At 28.6% G+C, this 22,118-nt stretch overlaps 1 protein-coding gene across 2 annotated transcripts; it reads left to right on the top strand.

Annotated features, from left to right (window-relative positions):
* The first annotated feature begins 15,697 nt into the window (after nucleotides 1-15,697).
* On the top strand, nucleotides 15,698-19,732 carry LOC543604 (phantastica). 2 transcript variants are annotated; one of them, NM_001247347.2, is made up of 2 exons: nucleotides 15,698-15,847; nucleotides 18,327-19,586. In NM_001247347.2, exon 2 carries the CDS (start codon nucleotides 18,377-18,379, stop codon nucleotides 19,457-19,459), a length of 1,083 nt encoding a protein of 360 aa, NP_001234276.2. In that variant the 5' UTR covers nucleotides 15,698-15,847; nucleotides 18,327-18,376; the 3' UTR covers nucleotides 19,460-19,586. The 2 variants fall into 2 exon arrangements, with proteins under 2 accessions (NP_001234276.2, XP_025888480.1); XM_026032695.2 differs by lacking the exon at nucleotides 15,698-15,847 and adding an exon at nucleotides 16,357-16,534 and having other exon boundaries at nucleotides 18,327-19,732.
* Nucleotides 19,733-22,118: the final 2,386 nt, after the last annotated feature.

Genomic DNA, 22,118 nt, shown 5'->3' with positions numbered 1-22,118 from the left:
ACATCGGTGATTATGAGATGGATGGACTCCTTATAAGGCTTGGGTAATCCTGTTCCCTTCGAGCTAGCTTTTGGGGTGTGAGTTAGGCCTAAGACCTAATTTTACATGGTATCAGAGCAGGGTCCGTCTCATCCGATGTTGGAGTTCCCAAAAACAAAATTACCCATGCACCAGATGCTAAGCACTGGACGTGAGGTGGGGTGTTAAAAAATGACAAAAAGTCCCACATCGGTGATTATGAGATGGGTGGACTCCTTATAAGGTTTGGGCAATCCTTCTCCCTTCGAGCTAGCTTTTGGGGTGTGAGTTAGGCCTAAGACCTAATTTTACATAAACTTCATATATATAATTCGTTTATGAATCAGTGCAACTAATAACTTTCTCTTAAGGAATTATCTAATACACTTCAAATTAACTTACACATAATAATTAAGATTTTAAATTACACTTCAAATTAACTTACACATAATAATTAAGATTTTAAATTCATAAATTTTAAATTTTGAGTTTCGGTAACTTCTTTTGATAGTATGACTGGAATTAATTTCAACATTAGGTACAGCTACTTAGCTATTGGATTTTCTACTGTGGATTTTTTTTGTCTTTTTAAGGTTGTTGGATTTTCGATGATTAGTCCTATTTTGGATTATTTATTTGATTTTAATAATACTATGTTGTAAAAGATTATTATGCTATGATTATTAAAATGTCTTTTTCTATCTTCCAGAACCCTTTAAATCAAAATGTGTCCTTTAATATTGTTATCATGATAATGTAATTATCAAAGTCCCTTGAGATCTACAAATTTAAGGTTAAAAGTTGTACTGTATTTTCAGACTATCAATAATGCATTGTATTTAATTTATTGGTGTTTGTTTATTATGGAGTTGTTTGTATTTGTTATATCTTTACAAAAAAAAATGTTAACTCTTTTGATGAAAAAAAATATATTATGAGTCTGCTTAGAAATAATTAGGCAAGTTGCTTGCAAGTTGTTTGCTTAAGATATTTAAAAGATTTGAGAAAAAACTTTTTTAGAAAATTGTTTATAAGTTATCTGCTTGAATGCAAATTTTTGTCAAGAAACTTTATACTTAAATGGACAATTTACAGTATAATATATTTGTAACATTCTCTATTGTATTTCATTAATATAATAATGTATGCATTGTTAAAACCTTATTAGACAAAAATTTGAAAAGATTCTCATTCAGTTGGACAATATTGTGCACAATAGTTTGAAAACACTTTGTGATTTAGTTTATCATACATATAGTTGGTATCTTTACGTGTATAATACATAAACACGATTCTTAATTTGGTGTCAGTTGGCAACGATGACCTTTAACTTTGGGTCTTCACAAGTAAACACTTAAATTTGTATAAAATTGAACAAATAGACACATTCATCCTACATGGCACCCTACATAAACATTTTCTGTCATACGTGGCGTCCCATGTGTATGTTATATTAATACGTGTGTCTACTTGTTCAATTTTATACAAGTTCAAGTGTCTACTTGTGCACACTCAAAGTTTGAAGATATATTTATCCATTAAAGCCAAATAAAATGTAATGTTTATGTATTATGCCTCACGTATATCCATATTCTTCTTTTTATACAGTTGCTACACATAAAATCACAATTAAATACTATTCCCGCGATTTCTGTTGTATTTAGATTTTGCATGCGCGCTAATACAATATAAATTTGCTATATTTTGAAAAAAACAAAGATACTGTTTTTATTATTATTATTATTTTGAAGAAGAAAAAAAGAGCAAAAAATCACAATATTTTGCAAAATGGCTATTTATGTATATTTCTCGTATTAAAACATAATGGGCTGAAGCTGAAAGCTTATCGCCCCAGTTAAGGCCCTCAACTATTGACAATACAGGGTGAAATTGGCAAATTACTATTTTTATGGATATACAAAAATATACATGAAAGAGATACACTGATATACAATATTAGAACTTGACTCATTGTTTTTAAGAAGAAGGTGGTGCAATTTTGGAATGTTTTATAGTGAAATTGGAGCTATGAGCAAATGATTCTCCTAGATTTTAATTTTACGTGACGTTTTGTAGAATGTGAAGCACAACAGAGACACTAAGAAATTTTTTCTTCTTCTAATAGTCAGTTAAAAGTAAGATCTAAGATCTGTGTATTTTTTATCATCTTCAAACCCCATTTGACGAGATTATATTAGATATGTTATTGTTGTTTGTTGTTGTATTATATAAGTATATACAAAAATAGAGAGTAGAATACACGAGAGAGAAAATAAAATGTTAAACTAATAAAGATTTATAGCTAGATTTCACACATAGATTGTGTGAAGTTTGAAATCTATGATCATGCAATATGAGTTGATAAAGGTATGAAATATAGAGAGAGTTTGAAACTCCAAAAAAGAAAAATTAACTAGTAAAAATTATAAAATATAAAGGTGTGTATTTAAGTAATTTATCCTATTAAGTAATCGCACTCTAGCATATTATAGTGGAGTTTTACTTGTCAAAACTTCAAAATTCAAAAGTATACTTAAATTGTTCTGTACTTTAGTTATGGATACTTTGTTCAAATTTTAATTTCATATTAAGAATTAGCTAGTTTTCAATTATTATATTTTAAAATGTGGCTAAACTTTGATGGTTGACTAAAAAACAGTTATCCCACCCAATAATTTAGATGAATTTTATATTATTAAGAGTTAATTACATTTTATTCCTTATATTTTTTAAATGATTAAATCCTCTTAATTTTGATAGAATTATACATCTCAAAACATCCTATACATCACGTTTTGATTTTGGATAAATCTCTCAACGTCTCAGTTTGATGTTATGACCCAAATCGAGTCATGAGTGACACCCACACTTAATCTCTTAAGTGGGAGAACCAACAAATTTAACTCCAACTTACAAAATAAAAACATAATGCGGAAGCTTAAAATCTTATTAAATCTTGTTTCCCAAAACCTGAAAGTCATCACTTCAAGGACATTTAATATTCAAATACTAAGCCTAAGAGTAACAATGACACCAAAATGAGTCAAATAAATCATTTATGTCCGAAATCTAAGGACATCATGTCATGACGAGAGAATCCAACACGAGATAGAATGAATCGCTCACCCTGGAACATGATGTGCTGGAGACTGGCTAGAGCTCAGGGCCAGTTGAAGTTATTGATAAACTCGCTGCACTCCATAAAAGGAAAACAAAGAAATTATAAGTAGGGTTCAGTACGGAGCAACATGTACTGAGTAGGTATCATCGGCTAACCAAAAATAGAAACTAATATACATGGAATAATAGTATAAAATCAACCATGACACTTAACATGTGGCAAGCAACAAACAACATGAATAAGTGACAACAATACAAAAGTAAATATGCAATCAATCACAATATTAATCACGCATATAAGGACTCATGCCTCCACACCATGCTCATTTGGGAAATGGGTTCTTTGAGATTGAGTATATTAAGTTAATTTAATAACTTTTTCCTTTAATGTTACTGTGTCAGAACGTGACACTCCGATCCAAGAATAAAATGTCGAAACGTGACACTCCGATCCAATAATATTGTGTCAAAACATAACAATGATCCAAGAATACTATTAATTTATCATTTACTATCACCACTTTTCGATTCATTGATAATCTTTGATCAAGCCTTCTTTATTCAAGGCATCACTTCGATAAAGAGGGTTCAAGAATACAAAATTTCACGGCCTCAGGATTTCAGACTAATCACAAAACATACAACCAAACCACACAATCAAGTACATAGAAAACCTCACAATGTCATTAAATGCATATCAATCACTGTTAAGTGTATACTATCAAATAGCATAAATCATAACCTACCTCAACCAAAGAACTGAAAGCAAGCAAGCTACTTCTTCAATACTTTCTCAATGTCTCCGAACACTTCCAATCTATACAATTTGCATAATTTGCAAGTTAACGAGTCTATTCATATTACTTTATGTGTATAGCCTAGACCCAAAAATCATCAAACACAAATCTATACTCAAGTTCCTAATCTTGAGGTCCATTAATATGTCAAGTCTCTTGTTTGTTATATTAAAGCCTAAGACCAAGTTTTTATTTCTCTTAATGACATAACTTTAATATTGTTCAAATAATATACAACACTTAATACTTAATTACTTATCTCAATTCGTTTAACTTTAGATTAAGTTGTGATGATTAGAAGAATAAAACTTAAAATAGAGAATAGTTTTCGAACTAATGCATACCGAAATATCAATTCGCTGGCCAATCATTAATTATTCTAGCATATCAGAATTCTCTATTCATCATTACTTTGTCATTAATTAATCATTATACCTTAATTATCTCAAGACCAAAAAAATCTGCAACTAATTTTAATCCTTTTTCAAATTAACAATATAATATAATATTAATATATGTATCCCTTTGTTTTCATGATTAAGGTAGCCTTATAATAATAATAATATAACTTTATATATCCATGAGTATCAATATTCAAGTGAGGTTAACATCATGTTTGAATCATTGTTATCCATTGTATTATATTATATTGTTATTATATTTATAATGTTTGTTTTGATTGTTACTTAAAATTTTGTTGTTACGTAACGATGAAAATCTCTATTTTATGGAACAATCAATTTGGTGTATTTCCATTGTTACTTAATTTCTTTTTCCAGTTATATCTTTACATAATATTTCAAAATACTATTTTACCTTTACCTTAATTATTTAAATCTTATCAAACTTCCTACCCTGTAATAATTAAGGATATTTAAGTAAATTTATAAATTATAATATAGTATGATACAATGAAACCAAACAATTAAAATGTTACTAAACAACAACAAACAATACAATCTAACCATACATTGTATCTACCATACAATAGAATACAATACAATACATTATGAAACAATGGATAACAATGATCTAAACAAAGTGTAAGGGTTTTTACCTGATGCAAATTGTGTTGTCCTCGTATTGTCACCGAACAATTTAGGGTCAAGCGGCTACTATTTTATCTTCTTTCTTCTACAGGTTATTATTACCGTAATTATTATATATGAGTAATTATGAAAGTGTGAAAATGATCCACTATAAATGATAATGTTATTTTTTTTAATCACCAACTAAATAAATTACTAAAAGTACTCCATTAATTCTATAATTGTAGTTATGAATAGTCTAAAATATCCGTTTAGAATCTATCAAAAAGTATTTTAAGAAATACAAAGCTCTTATACTCAAAACAACCAAATGGATCATTACATTTGGATATATCACTAAATGTCTCGATACATCATATACATTCCGATAAATAGAGTGCATACTGATAAATCACGTAAAATAATATATTCTCAAAGAAAATAATTTTTTTTATAATTTTTTTCAAATAATATAAAATTTGATAAATTAAATTGTGTATTTAAGCAATTTTCCGCATTTACATTGAAAAACTATCTAATAGCCCAACTCATTATCTCACACAACTTACCAACTATACAAGGAGAACTCATTTTATATACTAGTTATGTGTATTCTTATATTAATTTTCACCAATACGAGTACTTTTTAAAGGAATAATCTGATTTGGTATTACAAATATTGACTATGGATCATCTTGTTTTCTAGAGGATCCCCTTTTTTACAATATCCAAATTAAACTATAATTAATAAAACTATTTCACACACGTACATATATTAATCAGATATGATTGTTAAAGATTAAAGAAAATTGAAGATATAGAATAAGTCATATTAGGATTAGGCTGTTTATATCGACTAGGCTGCTATTTCTTATACTAGTTGAAGTGGAGTAGTATTAAATTACGATTGGAATTAGATTATTTATAGTTGTATTATTATTACAGTAGCAATATGTATTGTAGCAACTAGTACTCTAAATACAGTTAACTTCGCACTCCACCCTTTTCTGCGTACTCAACAATTTTATTTATCAATACAATATTTAATTTCTCTAATTTTAGACGTAAAAATTGTAGAACGATGTCTTAAGCATCTATTAAAAAAAAAAAAAAAAAAGGCTAAGGTAGTTCATTGTTGGAGGGCCTATATTTACAGTCCAATCAAAAAAATCTCATGTCCTTTAATGGGAAAGGGCCAGAAATGGTTGAGGCTATGGTTTAATGGATCTGAAAGTAATAATTTCTCCAACTTCTTAATTGTGTTTGTTCTTATTTGAAAGGGGACTGACTGATTTTCCCCACTTCTTAATAGTGTTTCTTTTGTTTTCACTTGAAAGGAGAAAAATATATTTAAAATTGTAACGTCTTTAATTAAAGATTTTGAGTTTACGTCTTATATGAATAAAGTTATAATTGGTAAAAATAACATTTACCTTAAAAAAATTTCAACTTTCGATGTGAATTTAAATTAGCAAGACTTTTAACAAGTATCTAACAATATTTGATTGATGAGGAATGAAGTCGTTTTTCTTAAAAAAAAAATTAGCATTTTGTTAGGAGACAATCTACCTCGAAGTGAGACTTCTTAGTGTGAATTCTTATAAGTAAGATTCCAAAATAAGTTTCAAACACTAGTAGATGAATGAAGTTACTTTCGATTAAAAAAGGAACAGTTGCGTTATTCTGAATTCTCAAGGTGAATTCGAATTAGTTGAACCACAAAATATGTACCAAACATTAAAAGAGGAATAAATCGTTTTCAATTATAACAAATATACTCAAAATGAACTCAATGGTGCTAATTCAAACTAGCCAGACTTTAGAACAGGTATCAACACAGGATAAAGTCAATTTTGTTAGGAAAGAGTTGCCCTCGAGGTGATACTTCTTTGTATGAACACAGTAAAATTCCAAAATAACAAAATAAATATGGAACGCAAAAAAAGTAAAATTATTTTTATGAAAAATGGTTACTCTTAAAGTGAAACTAATTCAAATTAATCGAACTATAAACTAAGTACCAAACATCAAATTAGAATGAGTTCTCTTTTGATAGCAACAAAAGAACTTTTTAGTGTAAATTTGAATAAATCGAACTTCAAAATAAGTACTAGACACTATATATACATAAAGTCACTTTAAAATTAGTCGAATTTAATGATGAATATCGCGTATTAAAAAAAAGATAGGTGTAATGTTAATGAGGGGACCTTAGGTTATTTATTTGCAGATCCCCATAAGATGTGCAGGCTTTGGCTTCCTTGTACTGTATTTTGAATAGTAATAATTTGTGGAATTGGTGGGCTGATATACATATATATATATATGTATTCTATTGCATTGTCATTTATGTCTTTATCTTTTTCTCTTTTTTTCCCTCTGTCACTTCTACAGCATACAACACATGCCAACCTTCACTTTTGACGTGCTTCTTTGGCCTCATTGCAAAGGGAAAAAAAGAAAGAAAAGATAGGCGTTTTTTTAAATTATCGTAAATGATATTTATATATATATTGGTCATATTTTTGAGATATTGATGTTTCGATCGTTTAAAAATTATAGTATATATGTTCTTTATTCTAATGGAAGACTAAATAAGGAAATGTGACGCAATCTTATCCATTGATTCGATATTTAATAAATATCGGATCGATAGATAAGATTATGACACGTGTATGTCTGTCAGTATAAATTGTATATATGCTTTAGTTTTTTTATGACAGGGGCATCAATGTTCCAAAGATATGACGGAGAGTATTTTTATGATAATTCGGAGGTATACTTGTCCTTTTCCCCATCGCAAATACACAAATTTTAATTTATTTTTTTTTGGAAATATTGATTTTCAATTTTTACTTGAGAAATTAATTTTGATTTATATGGCATTGATAAAAATGTTTAATTTCAAAAAATATTAGGATTTAGTAATCTCATCGTATCGTTAGGTGCTAAAGAAATGAGTGTTGAACTTAACTCAATCTCAAACTTAATCAAGAGTGACATTGTTAAGATCATATAAAGGAGTTTAATTTCCTTATCTCTATCTACGTGGGACTTAATATTATTACTCCCTTAAACGTTCAAGACTGAACATTTAAAGGCGGATAATATAAGATAAGGATCAACATAAGATAGCCAATAAATTAGGATGGTTAGACAAGCTTTGAAACAGTGTAGTAATATTTAGAATTTGAAATTTATATATTCAGATTCTAATCGTTCTAAATGTTTAATTTTAAAGGACATAAGCTATTCGATCATTAATTATACTATACTCAATAAATATTTTAAAACAAATACAAATTTTAGTACTCTAAAGTTACTGAATTTTATTAAATTTATAGTATAGTCGAAACTCTGTCTCCACCCCATGAATTACATATTATATATATATATTAAACAATTTTTTTTTCTTAAAAAAAGATTAGGCAAGAATAAGACCCTATATTAGAAAATCTACAAATAAAACAAAAAATGTTGAAAAAATTATTCAAACACGTTTGTTTGTCGAAATACTTTTTTAAGTTACTGTTTAAAGTTCCACCCTTTGATATGATATCCAAAAACCAGAGAGTGACACCCCAATATGAAGTCCAAATTGGTTTAGACAACAAAGCTTGCACAAATAGAATTGCTAACAAGTTGAACTTTACATCACATAAAAAATTTATGATGTAATTCTAACATCGTATAAGCAAGATTCGAAGAGATTGATGTGTATGCGGTTTTATTTATATTTTTATGAAGATACGTAGATTGTTTCGATAGAAATTTGTCAATTCAAAATAAGTATGAAAATCTAACATGTTACGATAACAACATGTTAATATAATTATGCAAATAAGGTCCGAAAAAAATGATGTGTATATAGCTCTATTTCTATCTTTGTGAAAAAAATATTGTTTTCGAGAAATATTCAATCGGATAAAAATATAAATAAAGTAGAAAAAAGTTTAGCAAAATCAGTTGAATTATTCTCTAAGGTTGACTTAGAGATCATTTGGTTACAAGGATATATAAAAGTTGATAATCTTAGGATAAATGAAGATTATTTATCCCACAATCAAAGTAATTTTCCATTTTAGTATAAACATTTGGGAATTTGTTCTAAATTATAGTGTACTCCGTATATTTCATTCTTAGTAGAATAAATTAGATAAATACCAATAAAAATATATTTTTAAAGGCTCGTTAATGTGAGGAATAAAAATAAATAGTTATGAGATAAAAAAATAGTCATAAGATAAAATTTTAATAACTCATTTGATCGACATGTTTTAGATAACTTATTCTATCATTTATAACATAATGATAACATAATAATGGGATAAATTATCTATATATACAATAAAACAAATAATCCTAAAATAGTTAATCATGAGATAACGTAACAACAATATAATTCTCGATCTCAAATTATAATCACAGTATGGCAAACCAAACCACCCCATCACCTTTTTCTTCTTGGGGGAGAGTAGCATAGATAATCATCATATGTGGTCAGAGACGAGCTAGGTGAAAATTCGTGAATTAGATTGAATTCATTAATTTTTATAGATTATATATTTGTATTGAATAATTAAATAAATATATACAAATATTAATTTAACCTCCTAACAAAATTGTTTAATAATTTAATGGTAAGGAAAGAACGGTAAAAATGTCTTTCCCACTAATATTATGAGTTCAAACTCTATCATCAATCAGAGGTGGACCCGTGTACCCATCAATTTTGGAAAAAAATCATACATACTTTTATAAAATCTTGAAAAATTGATTAAAACAATAGAATATGATTAATTGCATCATGAAAAACATAGGAGTTGTTAAGTGTTATTGTGGTGCTGATACAAGCTAGATGTTCCACCTATGAAACCGGGTTTGAAGGACACTCGAAATATTCAAATTCAGAATTTACTTCTGTTTATAATATTGTAATAGTATCCGATATAAATTTAAACTAGCTAATTTTTAATATAAACATCAAATATCGAATAATAAAACGAAAAATAAAATAAAAAAAGGCATAGTTTTAATGATAAGAGGGATGAGGAGATGCTTAAATTCCTACCACAAAGGCCATCCCCTTTTCCTTTTCAGAATGAGGAGAGGGTAGTGGGCCCCACTATTATCTGATTGTGGGCTCCACACTGTGTTTTAGAGGGAGGATCTCCCTAAATTTTACAATTCCTTTGACTTGTCTCCATCATTTTCTCTACTTTCCAAAAACACCCTTCCTTTTTCTCCTTTATTACTCTCTCTTTTTTTTTTTGTTAACCCTTTGCTCTTGTTAAAAGAGAATCATTTTTATAGCTAATTCGTAAATGAGTTATCGAAAAATTAAATATCTCATTTTATATAATAGCATTGAAGTCTATCGTATAAGAAAATTTTCATATAAAAAGGTTTAACTTTCTTATAAAGATTATTTAATTTGTTTAGTTCAAATTCAAGATTTCTGATATTAAATAGTAATATTCGTTAGAATCTCATATATCCAATAGTATCCTTAATTCAATTTATCGTAGTTTAAACTTCATTCAAGTACATAGTTATTGAGATTAGCTATGACCTACAAGTTATTCTATAATTGCCTTTGGGGCTATCCGATATTATGGTTACTTGCAAAGTTATATTAAAACTTATTCACTTCGATGATACTTAACACGTCTTATGGTCAAAGACGAAGCTAGATGGAGGTTCAAATCCTATACTATCAAAAAGAATTCTTTTTTTCTCTTTAAAGAATGTATATTTTATAATATTTTTCTCTTATGCCTTAAAATTTACAATCTCAAACTCTTAATTCTGACTTTGCGCCTAAAACATTACCGCATCAATAATGAAAGTTGAAAGGGCAAATGTTGGTAAATATGAAGTTAAATAGAAGGATGAAAGAAGAATAAATATATATCTATATATATATTGGTTAATTGTACTTTATTTTGTGTATATAAAAGGGGGTGGGGGGGTAAAAAATAGATGTAACGTATCACTGACAAATGCCATAGAGAAGAAAGAGGGCAGTCAAGTCCTGTCTCTTTCAATCTTCGTCTCCTTATGCCGCGAAACCCGGACTACAGTCCCTCTCACTCTATCCCCACCCCACCCCCACCCCCTTTTTACCCCCCCACCCCCATATCAAGTTTTTTTTTTTAAGTTGCATTATCATAATTCTTATCTTTATATATTTTATATCATTTTGTTTTCGATTTTTTTACTATATTATTATTGTTACGGTTTATGTTTTCATACGTTGAATCGAGCGTTAAATTTCTCCACTCACACGAGATAGAGATAAAGAACTATTATATGTCTCTTGAAGAATGAGCCGAGTAGTTCTTTAGTGAATGAACGTAAATAAAAAAGTTATATATAATGTCAATCGATTACTAATTTGAGTGTTCATATCAACTTATATATATTTTTTGAGTATTTATATAATAGGTAACTAAACTTAGGTGATTTATGTCAAAGAATGACGAAAGTTGTACATCGACGATTAATGAGATGGGTAGACTCGTTGTAAGGTTTGGACAATCCTATTCCTTTTGAACTAGCTTTTGGAGTGTGAATTAGGCATGTGAACTAATTTCACATGATATCAGAGCAGAGCCCGTTGCTTATGCACTAGATGCTAAGCACTGATCGTGAGGGTAGTTAATTAGATAGATAGATTTCTTATAAGTTTTGAATAATACTCTTTCTTTAAAACGAATTGACAAATTAGACCTAAGACATAATTTCATAATTTATATCTAATCAAGATAAATAAAACTCCATATATTTTTTGTAAAATGATATTGTTGATTGGAATATTTTGTTTTGCCTTATAAGGAAAAAAATTGGAAAATAAATCCTTGTCTCCTATAGTTATAAAAATACATTAGACTTTCTGGTCACAAAGGCTAGCTAGTTGTCATTTCAATCCTCGTAAGTCCCGTAGCTAATGATGACCAGAGATACATAAATACAAATTTTATATTGTTTTATTTTATTACTATTTTTGTTTTACCGTTCAATAGATATTAAAATTTTGTAGAAATCTATAAAGGGTTCAATTTAAATTATCTATTTAGTCCTAAATTTTAGTAATGACTATATATATGATTTTATATTTGTTGAAAAGCATTTCGAACAAGTGATCGAAAAGTTGAAAATATCTATCACAATACATGAATTATTCATACAAAAAATTAAAATCTCAACTAACTTGTAAATTTGTGAAATATTTATAAAGAGGTCAAATTCAAATCATTTTAATTTGAGAATTATGTTACTAACAATCCTCGAATTATGAATATCAAATCTAAGTCATCCTATCTTGAGAAATACGTCACCAACTACGCTCGAATTATGAAAATCAAGTCCATACATCTAAATTTAAGGAATACGCCCACTAACGATTCTCAAATTATGAATAGATCTAGAAATCTAAAGGAAAAGAATAATGTATCTACAATATTTATCAATAAAATTATATTTCTTTATATTTTATTTATGATTACAATTAAGTTTTCATCATTTTAAAATTTATTACAAACACATAAATAATACAAATTGCTATAACAGTACTTGCTACATTTCTATTTATACATTATCATTTTAGATTTTAGTCTATTCTTACAGAAAAGAAATAGATAACCTTATGAATTTATCTTTATTTAGTAATTTTTTAAAATCAAATTTTTATAGATAAAAAAAAAAACAACCTTTAAAAAAAGATTCTTTTTAAAAGGCACTATTTTTACGAAAAAACAGGTAACCTTATGAATTTATCTTTATTTAGTTAACCTTATGAATTTATCTTTATTTAGTTAACCTTATGAATTTATCTTTATTTAGTAATTTTTAAAAATCAAATTTTTATGAATAAATCAAAAATATAACCTTAAAAAAAAGATTTTTTTTTTAAAAAGGCACTATTATCAAGGTGATACTGTGATGCTACTTTTTTTTTTCCCACTGTGGGGTTAAAGGGGTGGCAGTAAAGAGTGTAGTCACTTCGAGTAGGAGGCAGGTTTATCAGAAAAATAGTTAAAAAGATTTCATAAATAATAAAGTTGAAAACAATAAAAATCAAAACAGTATTTTTTTTTCCACTTTTCAAAAAAGTAATAAAAAAAAACTAATTTTAAAAAAATAAAAATAAAAATAAATGCAAGAGTTTTGATGATGATAGTTTCAAAGAACTAGGCAGATGCTAATCAGTACTACTGTCTACAAAACTTCCCTTACTTGCCATTATTGCATTTTATGATTCTTTAACCCCCCCCCCCCAACCTCCCAACAAATAAAAAATTATAATTAGTAAAAAAAAAATATTTTATGTCAAAGTTGAGTATAGTCTTTATTTTTTTTTAAAAAAAAAAGGCTTTATAATTTGAATATATTTTGGATCTATTGTATTTATTAAAAAGATTATGGTCAAATACTCTCTCTTTCTATTTAGTTGTCCACTTTAAAAGTGACAAACATATTAAGACAACAATAATTATCACAGGTTAGTTGTAATTCTACTATTAACTTTAAAAATTATGCAACTCTCCAAGTATAATAAATATATTTTCTGATTTCAAAAAACATCCATTACAACTTAGTAATATTAGAAATTTTCTAGAATGAAATAAGGACATATTAGGAAAAATATTATTGTCCTTTCTTGATTTATTAAAATTGACAAATAAATAGAAACATATATTAAAAAAAATATGAACAAGTATATAGAGACAGAGGAAGCATTAATTTTTAAGAAAAGTGACTTTTTTGAACAAAATAATAATACTTTGAGTTTGTCTAGTTTTAATTTAATATGGAGAAATTTTATTTAAAAGGCAATTTAAAATGAATTTATTATATGCAATTATAATTTAATCAGAGATTCAATAAAAATTTCGAACACAAAATCGAATGAGAAATAAAACAAAAAAGATTCTTGAAGATCACAAACTATTTTCGTATTTTGAACATATTTTCTGCACAAGAGAGTCTGTAATTTTCTGCAAACACTAAATTAGAAAAGCTACTATTTCAATGAAGCATGTATTTATTCATATTTTCTCTTTTTTTTTTTATTACTCAACTATTTGAAAGTTACTTGTGTATTAAAATTAAGGCATAATAAATATGTTGGATTTTTAAATTTAACTTAAAATTTTAATTTTAACCTTTAATTTTTATAATACACAAATAGATATTTTAACTATCTAATTTTTAAATAAATAAACACACGAGTTCTATATATCATAATACACGTAGGATAAAAAATGACCTGTAGGATGACATACAGGACATGTGTGTCTATTTGTTCAACTTTATACAAGTTTAAGTGTATATTTGTATACATCCAAAATTGAAGGGCATAATTATGTTTTGAAGCCAAGTTAAATAGCATATTTATATATTATGAAATTAATACGTGCTATTATTTTTAGTAATACATATTTGATAGCTTATTACTTCTTTTTTTTTATTTTATAAAACTCAGCACAAAACAATTCATGTGTACTATATATTATTTTTAGTACAATAAAAATGATTATTAATTGTAATCAATTTTTAATTGTTGTTAAATATATATTTTTATTAGCAATTGTCATTTTTTATATATATTTTTATAGTTTTTAGCGATATTGATTCTAATGACACTTAACTAATATCGGTAAAAACTTTAACATTATTTATTAATGTCAATATTTAATACTGCTAAAAGTTATTTTTATCGTAGTGACAATATTTAATAAAATAAGGATTAGATGAAAATTTATTATGCTATGTTTAATATTTCATCTTTTTTAATTTATAATTGAACATTGTACTCTATACACTGAAACTTTTAACATAACATCTAAAAATACATTTATAGCTATAGCTATAGTTCACATATTTTCGAAATTTAACTATAATTTAAATTGCCTTGTATAATCTGCAGATGAGTTAGTATAATTAACGGATAGGTTTATACCATTGAATATTTTTTTTTTGTATAAATTCAAATTAATAAATTTATACAAACAAAAATATATTAATTTTAAAAAATTATACAATATTATACACACATTCTAATTACCAACCAACATTCAAACTACAGACTTATCATAACCATCAACATCGATAGATGAGACCAACTTTAATAAGATATTAGAGTTCAAATTTTATAATAATAATAATAATGTGAATTTTTCATATAGTTGTGATTTAATGGTCATATTTATCGCAATAAATAATGATCTTAGACTTCAATTCAATATAACTATATGATTTGAACTTTTTACTATTTGAATCTTTCGCCTCTCACTTTACTTTGAATATATAATCTTGAACTTAAATTCGAAAGCTAAAATATTTTTACAATGAAAGAACTTATATTCCTTCTCAGAAAGTTTTCATCTTTTTATTTATTCGATAGAATTTTTATATTTTTATTCACTTGATAACTTAAATTCACAATATTAAAAGTAAAAACATAAATATTTATTATACGAGCAACTCTTTGCGATAATTTGAATTGAGGTGGTGATACTTCTAACTTTTTTTTTTTTTTGAATTTTACCCTCTAAGAAGATGTACAACACTAGTTGTATAATAGTGCGTGTGTACAAATAACCTTTCTGGTTAAAGACGCCATTGCCGTCTTCGTCATCACATTCTCTATACACGTCATTCTTCAAACAGAGAGGGCCATACCTTACCTCTTTTCTCTCTTATTACTCTGCATTTTCCCTTTATTTTCTGTTTCATCTCTCTTCTTCTTCTTCATTTTCTCTTTTGCTTAAACGTAGTGTATCCTTCAATTTTTTCTCTTTCTTTTACTCATTTTCTTGAAATATAATAAAAAAGATCATATGGGTCGAGCTAGAAACTGGGATGCCTAAGTTGTTTCTTGTAAGTTCTTTTGTAAATCTCTTAAAGTTTGCTCCTTTTTTTGATTCTGTGATCAAAATGATGTGTTCTGTTGTGGGTAAGTCTTATAAAGTTGTTTGCTTTTTTTTTTTTTTGGTTTACTGAATTGTGTTTGCTTGTCTTAACAAGAATTTATATTAATGGTTTGTATTTGGTGGAGATAAAGAATCTATCTTTTTGCTTTAGTGGTCTCTGCATTATCATTTTGGTCACTGCATTTTTTTTTTAATCTTTTTGCTCATATTTTCTTGAAATAGATTAAAAATGATTATATGGGTTGAGCTAAGAACTGGGATGCCTAAGTGGTATCTTGTGAGTTCTTTTGTAAGTCTATGAAAAGTTGTCTCCTTTTTTGATGCTGTGATCAAACTGATTTGATGGGTATTTTTCTTTTTTGACTTTATTGTGTTTTCTGGGAAGTGGAGTTTTTCAGTGCTGGCAGCTTGTTTCTTTATTTTTTTAAATACTGATTTGTGTGTTTTTGTTCTTTCAAGTATTCACATGTATGTCTGGTGGAGATAAAGAATCTATCTTTTTGCTCTAGTGGCCTCTGCATTACCATTTTTTCTGTCCCATATTGCACAATCTGGTTTCTGCATCTTTTCATGAAAAAAATACTGAAAGATCTAATAGGTTGAAGCAAGAATTGTGCTTCCTTTGAGGCTTCTTGTAAGATTCTCAAGTCTTGTTCCCTTTATGGTTCTGTAATCAAACTGATATGATGGATGCTTTCTACTATGTTATGTTTGTGTTTGTTTTTCAGTGTTGGATTGTGTGTGGAAATTTTTTTCTTAAGATGCTTGTCTTAAACTGAATTGTGTCTTTTTGTTCTTGCATTTACATGTATGGTTTTTATGCTATATGTGGAGAAGATAAGGAATCCATCTTTTGGCTGTAATGCTTTGCATTTCCATCATCTCTGTGCCTTTTTGCAGAATTTGGCTTCAACTGTAACTAGGAAAATGTTGAAATCTCTACCATGTTTGTTTTTGACTCAGATCTTACTAAGAGTTGTTTTTATATTGCTAGTCTTGAATCTTTCTATTTGTTGTCAATACATTTTCTGGTATAACTACCTAATTACATTTTGCATAAAAGTTCTCCCATCTTTATTGTGTTTTCTCACGTTAAGCTTGTTTTATTCTCTATCTTGATATATTGAAGATATGTGTCACTCAATTTCTGTGGATAGTCTCATTGTGGTTATCTGGTGTTTCTTGCTTTTTGTCTAGCTATTTTGATAGTGTATTCGTTTCCTCAAAAAACTTATTTTTTGAGCCTGAGAGTCCATTAGAGACAACGTCTCTACCCCACAAAGGTAGGTATGGTCTGTGTATTTCGTATGCTCCCGAAATCCCACTTGTGTGACTACACTGAGTATGTTGTAGTAGTCTCAGAGCTTGATGTTTCATAGATATTTTTGGACATGAAAACTTTAGTACTCTTAAAGGGTTATTGCAATTGAGCTAAATGAACATGTGTTAAGTAATCTAGGAAGAAGGGTGTTACTTAATTTGCATCATCATATTCTGCTGAGTTCTTTTTTGTGTTTGTTATGCACTTGCAATGATCTTGTACCTCAATGCTGGTCAAGAAGGATATCGATCTAGATAGTGAAGCCGATTGAGTATTGTGATGTCTGATTATTAATGATCCGTGTAATCATACAATTATGCCGGTACATTGTTAATATATTGCATCAAATGATTTATGTAAAGCATGTTTCAATCAATCTACTTGTGTGCACACACGTCTGCTTTCGTTTTTTCTTTACAGTCTTTTCTGCATATATCTTAGATGTGACCTTCGAATGTGGCTAGTCTGGTCTCTGTTCATGTTAATAGTTCAATGACGAAGGGTCTGAACAAAAGTAAATGTGAATATATTCTTCGATTCTTTTCTTATTTCTATCTGATTAATGATGTCTTCTAGAAATGCCAACTCAATTTTACATTATTTTTAATATTGATCTGGTCCTGAGTAGTGATACCAGATTGACATAGCAGCACTTTCTTGAAAATTATGACCTGATACCCCTAAATAACGCGGTTAGAACAGAGTTACTCCCTCTGTCCCAATTTTTGAGGCCGTGTTTTATTTGGAACTAGCATGTTGACTGTGTTTAAAATATGTACATCATTTGTTCTCATTATCTATTTTCTATTAAGTTTTGTATATGAGCAATCAGTTGTATTCTTCTCTTGGATATGTCTCGAGTACTGGAACATTGCATGAGTTTCCTTTGTTGAAGTCCTACTGAACGATCATGATCCTTTGTTACTGTGACGGTATTTTATTTAGGGGCGTTGTAATGACTTCCCATACAAGTTAAGATTTTAGTAACTACATTAAATGTGATGCACTTGCATGTACTTTGTTTGTGATCAATAGCTTGCTTAAGTTATGGTTCAGATTCTATACTCAAGTATTGCAAGTAAAATGGTGCGAAACATTCTTTCAGGAAAATTATGAGGAGTTTGGGAGGATGGAAACTGGTGTTTACACCTGGAAATGAGGGAGAGGCAACGGTGGCGAGCTGAAGAGGATGCTTTGTTGCGAGCATACGTGAGACAGTATGGACCAAAAGAATGGCACCTTGTATCACAGCGTATGAACACGCCCCTTAACAGGGACGCGAAGTCTTGTTTAGAAAGGTGGAAAAACTACCTCAAACCAGGGATTAAAAAAGGATCACTCACTGAAGACGAGCAGCGTCTTGTTATACAACTACAAGCCAAACACGGTAACAAATGGAAGAAAATAGCAGCTGAAGTACCAGGTCGAACTGCTAAAAGATTAGGAAAGTGGTGGGAAGTTTTCAAAGAGAAGCAACAGAGAGAGCAGAAAGAAAACAACAAGGTTGTTGATCCAGTAGACGAGGGAAAATACGATCACATTCTCGAAACCTTTGCAGAAAAGATTGTGAAAGAAAGGAGTGTCCCAGGTTTACTTATGGCTACTTCTAATGGAGGTTTCCTCCACGCCGATGCCTCAACTCCTACGCCACAAACTCTTCTTCCTCCGTGGCTTTCTAATTCTTCTGCTCCTTCAACTGTTAGATCATCATCTCCATCTGTGACTTTAAGTCTCTCCCCCTCTACTGTGCCGCCTACACCTACACCTGGCATTCCGTGGCTACAGACAGATAGAGGACCTGATAATGCGCCTCTCATCTTGAGCAGTTTTCCACATCATAGTGTTGCTCCTTGTGGAGAAAATCCTTTTATTACTGAACTTGCGGAATGCTGCAAGGATTTAGACGAAGGGCATCGTACTTGGACTGCACATAAGAAGGAAGCAGCTTGGAGGTTAAGGAGGGTTGAATTGCAACTAGAATCTGAAAAAGCAAGCAAAGTTAGGGAGAAAATGGAGGAAATTGAAGCAAAAATGAAAGCGCTGAGGGAAGAACAGAAAGCAACTCTAGACAGAATTGAAGCAGAATACAAGGAGCAACTAGCAGGCTTGAGGAGGGATGCAGAAGCAAAAGAGCAGAAATTGGCAGAGCAATGGACATCCAAACACATGCGCCTTGCTAAGTTTCTTGAGCAGATGGGATGCCAATCAAGACTTGCTGAACCTAATGGCGGCCGCTAAAGCAAAGCTTGCAAGCTAAGCCAAGAATTCTTTTGTGTTTCCTTGCTCCTTTAGACGGTTCTTTCTACTTGCCGCGACTTTTCTTACTGTAAACTTTTTGTTTGATCATCTTCTATTTGGTTTTCTATGTTTTCCTCTATGCATGATATGATAATTTTATAATAGCCTGCAACTTGTATTTTTGTTATCTGCAAAGGATCTGTTGCAACTTCGCGACAACATAACGTGCTTGTATCTTTTCAGTAGCAACATCTTTTAATATTGCTTACTCAATTTCTTGTGCTAGTATATAATTAGAGTGGCATTGCATGAGCTTACAGTAAGTGCGACTCAGTAGAAATTGATCAATCCTTTTTCTTTGTCGTTAAGGTGGAGGATTGAACCGAGTTCTGATATATATATGCTAGATTCCTCTGGTTCTTCATTGATTTTCTTCTTCATATGGATTTTCATCAGAAAGGGAGGTTCTCTAACAAAATGTTGAGTTTGTGTTAAAAGTAGCTATCTTTTAATAGTTTGAATATAGTATTTTATGAGTATTCTAATTTAGGTTTTAATCATCATATTTGCATGAATATCCTTCAAAAAGATATTAGAATTTAGGTTTGTTCTTGTTTCTAAGTTACTTGAAAATCTTGTTATATTTCTCAATATTAGACATCATAAGTTGTTAAAAGAGTTCAAAGAGAAATGATGGTATTATTTTGCATAGTAAAAATGTATGAACTCTTAAAACTTCCATCAATTATGAAAACATACATGTTAATAAATTAGAAATGTGTTTTTGATATGGTTGGCTATTTTTCTTGTTCTAAACATTGGAAATCTTGTCAAATATAAAACTTCATCAAAATATAAAATAAAAAAGCTCAAAATAATCTTTTTTCTTTGGATTAAAATTAAAAGTTTATCTTTATTTTTTACATGTACTACTAATAGTCCTTGGTGTTTGAAATATTAATATCCTTTCGATTTTTCCTCAATCATTTGTCTGTTTTTAAAGTTAATTTTATTCATAATTTAGTCTGTCAAATATTCAATCGCGTTATTTTATGTTTACTAGAAATAATAATTTTACGAAAAAGAAGGTAACTAGAAAAGTGCTCCATGTTCTATTCCTGTTCAATCGTCGTTGTAGCTAAATAAAAAATAATCTTTATTTTTTTGAACTATATCAATTGATCGTAGACAACTAATGTTGCAACAAATGTTTATGTACTAATGCATATTAAATTTGTCGTGATGAACCTTTCGATCTCAATATTTTTTTTTAAAGGAAAAAGATTAGATGGCGGACGAAAATTATAAAACTCTTATTATTGTGTTTTATATATATAAAAAAACAAAGATATAGTTGATTCTAGCTCAATGATAAAAGAGTATTTTAACTCTTATTATTTTGTTTTATATGTATAAAACAAAAGATGTCGTTGATTTTATCTCAAAGATAAAAGAGTATTTTAAGTTTTTTCTTATATACAAAAGTATTTTCAATTTTGGATGGGATAATTCTATACTTCTTTGTACTAAAATACTTGTCATAAATTTTTTTTGGGGAAATTGTTTATAATGGCAAACTAATAAATCAAATTAATTGTTATAATCACCCATTGATTTAATTGTGTTTCCATAGCAAACTGTTTGTTAGTCATCTCCCTCCCTCAAACTCTCGCTCGCCACTCTCCTCTCTCGCTCCATTTCTCGCTCGCTTCCTCTTACTTTTATTCAAATACAAGCGTATAAAATATGTTTCTATTTGTATAAAACGAGCAGAAATTGTACAAATACATATATTTTTGTTCCCCTCTCCCATATCTCGCTCGCTGCTCTCTCTAATCTCGCTCGCCACCCTCGCCTCTCTCGCTTATACAAACAGAAACAAAATGTATAAATTATGTTTCTGTTTGTATAAAGCGAGATGAAATTGTATATACACAAGCATATATATATATATATATTCGTCTAATACACTTATAATTCTACAATAAAAATATTCACCTGCCCAGTTTTTTCCGTCTCTCTCTTTCTCGTTTTATACAAATTCAAACTGTATATAATTTCTCACTTTTGTGTTTTATACAATTCGATTCAATTGTATATTTCCTGCCCAGGCCTCTTTTGACTTTCTCTCTTTCTCGTTTTATACAATTCTCTATCCAAATCTCTTTCTCTTTCTCGTTTTATACACTTCGTTTTACAAAAAAAAATTCTATTGTATATATATTAGCAAATTATACATTTATATGTTTGTTACGGAGTGCAATTATGCAAACTTTGCTGTAACATACAAATATGAGTTTTACGTTTGCTATATGTGAAAGTTGCCCATTTCTTTAGAGTCAAACAATATGAATTTTTATCTATATTAAGATTTTTTTTAATTACATTGATATGCTAAAAATTACCACTGTTATAACTTTATATATATATATATATATATATATATATATATATATATATATAATTAAATTAATTTAATTTTAAAAATTAATCAAATTGATTATCGAGAAGGAAAACATAAATGCTATTTTAAATCGAAAGCAGTATAGAATTAGGCACATTTCTAATGAGTCATTTGTTAGCACGACAAGAAATAAATTATTTAAATATTATTTTTCGAATAACTTATACAACATTTTATAGATAAATATGAACTAAT

Source organism: Solanum lycopersicum, chromosome 9 (assembly GCF_036512215.1).
Source record: "Solanum lycopersicum chromosome 9, SLM_r2.1".
NCBI lineage: Eukaryota > Viridiplantae > Streptophyta > Magnoliopsida > Solanales > Solanaceae > Solanum > Solanum lycopersicum.
Note: the sequence above shows the minus strand (reverse complement) of the source record. Positions and strands in the feature narration are given on the sequence as shown.